General features: G+C 34.0%; 1 protein-coding gene across 1 annotated transcript; it reads left to right on the top strand.

Moving 5' to 3' along the window:
- The first annotated feature begins 403 nt into the window (after window positions 1-403).
- On the top strand, window positions 404-2,297 carry LOC110022902 (probable purine permease 11). Its single transcript, XM_020722055.1, has 2 exons — window positions 404-570; window positions 1,085-2,297. The coding sequence occupies exons 1-2, from the start codon at window positions 534-536 to the stop codon at window positions 2,146-2,148; spliced, it is 1,101 nt and encodes a 366-aa protein (XP_020577714.1). The 5' UTR covers window positions 404-533; the 3' UTR covers window positions 2,149-2,297.
- The last annotated feature ends 4,091 nt before the right edge of the window (window positions 2,298-6,388 follow it).

The raw sequence follows: 6,388 nt of genomic DNA, 5'->3' as shown, positions 1-6,388 counted from the left end.
ATTTTATATTGTGTATTAGACGATTTCTTATTATTTATCTTCTGATTGTTCATTCTATTTGTAATCTTAGTATAAATATAGCTTAAATTAATATCATTCTCTCTCTTTATCTCGTGATCTGGCTCGAACTCCTAAACTTGAGCTCAAATGTGAGCTCAAACTGGATAAAATTACTCAAACACAAGCTCAAATTGTGAGTGACTCAAACTCAACCGGACCCATTTTCACCCTAGCGGCATCAAGTAAATAGATTTTGTCAAGTGAACCCATACTCCCACACAATAGCGAGAATTCCATAAAATCATAATATACTTTATGCCGTCAGCCTCGTACGTTTGGGAACCGTCCGCCTTACTTTTCGTCAGAGCCGGTCCTTTTTTTATCTACTTTAATAAAAATTTTTTCTCTTTTTTCCTTCTCTAACGGCTTAAATTAAGCTCCAATCATGAAGTTTTGCTACACTGTTCTATAATAAAAAATTCTTCTTCTTCTCCTTCTTCTTCTTCCTTCATATTAGAGATAAGAGTTTCAATATGGGAGAAGCTCGAGAAATACAGCTCCATATCAGAGGTTGCAGCATCTTTATATCCTCTTCATTTTTCTATAACTCTTTCCTCCAGCTTTTTCTCCTTCTTTAATGTTAGATTTAAATCAGTTTCTGTATTTTTTTTTAATTTTTTTGCATGAGAAATGGTAGATCTGTTAGCAGTGATAGTAAATTATTTAACATATATTTTTAGATGTTAGGATTTGTGCAGGAAAAGAAGATGTCATAGAGGATATAATAATAATAAAGTATTTAAAAGTGCTTCAGTGAGGATTGCTTTTGTAAATTTCCTTTGTTGTATGGCAAAACTAAAAGTTGTTTGGAGTGACAATCATTGAGTCTTGCTAAATGTTGCGTATTTTTTTCTTTTTTTTTTTTACGGCAAGATTCATGTGACTTAAAAATGGAATTTTTGATAAGAGTTAGCTTAAATCTGAAGCTAAATTTTGCAACTAAAGAGCTTTGTTCTGAGTGTGAGATTTTGCTGTAATTTAACTGCACCTAATCTGTTCAAAACTCTGCGACTCTTTGCTCCAGATGAAGGAGATCCAGCACCAACATCACCGAAGGAGGCAGCTTTCGGTCAACCCCAATCTTCTTCCAAGCTCACAAATTGGCAATGGTGGTTCCTCCTCTTCTTCTACAGCTTCTTAATCCTTGCCGGCCAGACTGCCGGCAACCTCCTCGGCCGCTTTTACTACAACTTGGGCGGAAAGAGCTTGTGGATGGCCACCTTCATTTCCTCCGCCGGTTTTCCCCTCATCATCCCCCTTCTCTTCCTCCGACCTCAGTCCTCCACCGCCGCCGTGCCCCGCCCCTCCATCGCTAAACTCGCCACAATTTACATCGTCCTCGGCCTCCTCACCACCGGAAACAATCTCATGTACTCATACGGTCTCCTCTATCTCCCTGTCTCCACCTTCTCTCTCATTTGCGCCACACAACTTGCCTTCAATGCAGTCTTCTCCTACTTCCTAAACTCCCAAAAGTTCACTCCTTTCATCTTCAATTCCATCATTCTCCTCACCCTCGCCGCCGCTCTCCTCGGCGTTCACTCTGAAGGCGGCTCTGTTTCCGGTAATAAGTACGCTATTGGAATAGCTCTAACCCTGGTGGCATCTGCTGGTTTTTCCCTTGTTCTCTCCCTCACCCAATTGGCTTACCAAAAGGTTATAAAATCCGAGACCTTCACCGTCGTCTTGGAAATGATTTTGTGGACTGGAGTAGTCTCTTCGGTGTCTTCGTTGGTCGGACTTTTCGCCGGCGGGGATTGGAGGGGGATTCATGAGGAGTTTGTAGGATCCGAGAAGGGTAAGGTGGCGTATATAATGACTTTGCTATGGACTGCGATAGGCTGGCTGGTGTACTCTGTGGGGAATGTTGCTTTGATCTTTCTGGTTTCTTCTCTGTTTGCTAATGTGATCGGAACACTAGGTACTCCTCTGGTGCCAGTCTTTGCGGTTGTGTTCTTCCATGATACCATGGATGGAGTGAAGGTGGTGGCTTTATTGATTTCAATTTTGGGGTTTGTTAATTATGTGTATCAGCATTATCTAGATGATGCAAAGGACAAGAAAACTACGAGGAAGGAACATCCTTAGCAATCTATGAAAGTATAAGTATATTTTTTTTTTCTTAAATTTGTGTTTTTGCTAGTTTTGTTGATTAGAATAACTAAGATTATTTTCTTTAACAATCTAACTGTGTAATTGCTTGCTTGGCAAAAGCAAAAAAATAAGAGTTACATACATACCAGTCTATTCTTTTGTATTTGAATGTTTGTAATATGCTAGCATTAATCTCAGGGATATTCGGCAACTCAAAAGATAGAAAAAGTATAATTAAAGAAGGCCTATTTAATCGGACGTAGCAGTCCGAACAAAAGCCAAAGCCAAAGCTGATTGAATGCAACCATTAAGTTTGAGTCCACAAGATTAAAGGCATCTACGTGGTCCAAAACTAAAGGCATCTAGAAAAGTATAATTAAGCAAGTTGGGTTGCCTAAAGAGATTGTTGTTGATAAGGCATAACCACCTATAACCAGTTTTATTTTCATTCTAGAGAGGAATATTGAGCACTTAATTAGTATGATCCTCCTCCTCATAAGGATTAGAGTTGACATGATTAGTGCTTATAATGATATTTAAGTAATAAATTTTCTCTCGTGATGGATATATTCACTACACATTTTTTGTCAAATGGGGAAAATTAAGATTTTAAAGTGTTAGTTTCAAAATATTTAAAATAAATTTATCATATAACGTTAAAAGCAAAACCCATCTACCCTCTATAACTTCTGAATTATTACGTTGGAAGTTCATAAGAACAAATGTCATATGAAGTCTACTGCTAAATTAATACTCAAAATATTTGTACTAGTAAGAACGTGACCCTGGTCCTCTGTCGGCACGATCTTGCTACCAAATGGCACCAATAATAAGTGGTTATGACTAAAGCACTCTAATTGGGTGATTTGCAGCCAAATGATAGTACCATTATATTATAGTCGTGGCTATTATGTTCCTTACTAGCAATTTAACTATTTGAGTGATAAATCATATGATTTACTCGATAGGGGACAAATTTATTTGTAAGCTAATGTTGAATTAGATTAGTTCCTTTAGACAAACGCCCATCTTATGTCTACTAGGTTTTTTTGAACAAAGCAACTCATGACTGTTGACAAAATTCATTTTGTTAGGTTGGATCGACTGTCTCATCGACTAAGTAGATCAGAGATCATGATGTTAGAAATTCATGTTTAACTTTATGACACAAATTCCAAAAAAAAAAAATACATAATAGCCAAGATCTTTTAAATTCATGATTTTTACATATCTATAATAAAGTAACGCATACATGTATTCATGATAAAGAAATTTTAACTTGAAGAAATTTGATCTTGAAGAGATGGAGTTTCCCTCTCTAATCTCTTGAAACTGTCTATACTTTGTGATTGAGGGAAATGTACGAGGTGTGTTAGGAAGAGAGAGAACTCATTCTCTAAATCATGCTCTATTTAACCACCATCCATCATGGGAGTTACAAATTAATAAGGAGTTACAAACTAATAAGTTTTATGATAATTTAATAAATTAATTGATTTTTTTATTACAATCAGAGACATAAATTAGTAACTCTTATTCATTTAAGAGATTACATAAGTTATAAAATTAATATCATAAGTTATGACATAAGTTATGAGTTAGGATAATTAATAACTTAAGTTATGAGTTAAGATAATTAATAACTTAAGTTATCATGAGTTACAAAAATAAATATCATATGTTATTATGACATAAGTTATGAGTTAAGAAAATTAATATCTTAAGTTATCAAAATAAATATCATAAGTTCTCATAAGTTATGAGTTAAAAAAATAAATAACTTAAGTTGTTAAAATAAATATCATAAGTTGTCATAATTTATGACATAAATTATGAGTTAAATAAATAAATTAAGTTATCAAAATAAATCTCATAAGTTTTTAAAATAAATGTGAGCCATAAATAAAAAATTATAACATTCTCTCACTTGGCTCAGTTAATTTTAATAGTGCATAATATACTGCACAAAATGTAAAATAAATCCTTCTTTATATTGGTTAAATCATAAATTATTTAATAAGTATGAAATTAATGTGAATAATGGTAGTTGTACATCAATTCATCGACACAATTCCTTCCATGTATCACAATATCAATTACATACTTAGCATAATGAGAATTAACATCATGCATCATGGTCAGCATAATGAGAATTAACATCATGGTCACATAATGTCTATTAAAAGACAAATCTTATTGAACATTATGCAACATAAAGTGTACACTAACAATAAAAACAAGATTTATAAAGATCATAAATAAGAAAAATTGGGCCCAAAATGTCAAAAGAGCATAAAACTAATAAAGGGTTTTGGTAATGCTCATTCTCACGACATGTTCGTTAAATGTCTTCGGTGACAACCCTTTTGTCAAAGGATCTGCAATCATGAGATTGGTGTTAATATGCTCAATTGACATCCTATGTTTCTGAACTTCTTCCTTAACAACAAGGTATTTTAATTCTATGTATTCAACACCTTTGTAATACATGTCGTTTTTGGAAAAGAAGACTGTTGTGGAGTTATCACAATAAATTTTTAGTGGCTTGACAATATTGTCGACAATTTCAAGTCCTGAAATAAAATTCCACAGTCATAAACTCTGAATTGTAGCTTTGAAGCAAGCAACAAATTCAGCTTCCATAGTAGAGGCAGCTGTGATAGTCTCATCACACTTTTCTATGAGATTGCTCTTTCAGCCAAAAAAATATATAGCCAAATGTTGATTTTCTGGTATCAATACATCCAACAAAATCTGAATCTAAATATCTTATCACTTCAAGATCCTTAGATCTTCTATAAGTGAGCATGTGGTCCTTTGTTCCTTGTTTGTTCCTTGTAGATATGTGGTCCTTTGTTCCTTGTAGATACCTCAAAACTTTCTTTGCAGCTTTCCAATGATCTATTCCCCAGCATCCTTGATACCTGCCCAGCATCCTGACAACAAAGCTAATGTCTGGTCTGATACAAGTTTGAGCATACAGTAAGCTTTCAACAATAGATGCATGAGAAATTTCTTCATTTTGTTTACGTTCCAAATCATTCATTAGACAATGCATAAGGCTGAATTTATCTCCTTTTTAAATTGGAGCAACACTTGCTGAGCACCCTTCCATATTGAATCTCTTAAGAACACTTCGATATATGTTTTCTGAGACAGCCCTAACAAACCTTGTGATCTATCACGAAATATTTCAATTCCAATCACATAGGATGCCTCACTCATATCTCTCATTTCCAAGTTCTTAGAGAGAAAGTTCTTGGTTTCATATAATAAACCAAGATCATTAGTAACCAGCAAGATGTCATCAACATACATAATGAGAAATATTATTTTTCTCCCACTAACCTTTAAATATATACATCGATCAACAATGTTTTCTTTAAATCCAAAGGACGTGATGGTATCATTGAACTTAAGATACCATTGTCGGGAAGCTTGCTTAAGTCTGTATATTGATTTCTTAAGTTTACACACCATGTGTTTCTTTCCTTAAACCAAAAATCCTTCAGGTTGACTCATGTAGACCTCTTCATCTAAATTTCCATTCAGAAAAACAGTTTTCACATCCATTTGGTGTAACTCCAAATCATAATGAGCTACTAGTGTCATGATAATTCTAAATGAATCTTTCTTAGAAACTGGAGAAAATGTTTCTTTATAATCGATGTCATCTTTCTGAGTGAAACCTTTGGCAACATGTGTGGCTTTATATTGTTCAATATTGTCATTCGAGTCGCGCTTAGTCTTAAAGACCCATTTACACCCGACTCTTTTACAAACTTCAGGCAATTCAACGATATCCTAGACTTTGTTGTGATTCATTGATTTTAACTCATCTTTCATTGCATCTAACCATTTAGAAGAAATTGCACTTTTTATGGCTTGTGAAAATGAAATTGGATATTCATTGACTCCTAAGTCAAATTCAGATTCTTGTAGATAAACCACATAATCATCAAAAATAGTAAACCATTTTTGTCTTTAAGATTTTCTAGGTACTACTTCATGTGGTTCATCTAATGCGGATTTATTAGTGACAGTTTCATTATGGGGTGTTTGATCATATATTTGTTGTTCTTGTAAGTTGTTAAACTGTTCAACAACTGTAGGAATAATAACTTGAAAAGAAATTTTGGGTAAAGGAACTTGAATTCTAATTTCTTGGATCTCCACTTTATGTGGTTCCAAATCCCACTAACTTCACCATTTTCAATGAACTTAGCATTTCCAG

The sequence above is a fragment of the Phalaenopsis equestris genome, unplaced genomic scaffold, assembly GCF_001263595.1.
Source record: "Phalaenopsis equestris unplaced genomic scaffold, ASM126359v1 Scaffold000203, whole genome shotgun sequence".
In the NCBI taxonomy this organism is placed as follows: Eukaryota; Viridiplantae; Streptophyta; class Magnoliopsida; order Asparagales; family Orchidaceae; genus Phalaenopsis; species Phalaenopsis equestris.
This window is presented reverse-complemented; position numbering and strand designations above follow the sequence as displayed.

What these genes read in the sequence shown, in the direction of transcription:
- LOC110022902 (XM_020722055.1), top strand. Translation starts at nt 534, where the DNA reads ATGGGAGAAGCTCGAGAAATACAGCTCCATATCAGAG. An exon ending in AATACAGCTCCATATCAGAG is followed by an intron (nt 571 to 1,084) that starts GTTGCAGCATCT and finishes TCTTTGCTCCAG; the next exon opens with ATGAAGGAGATCCAGCACCA.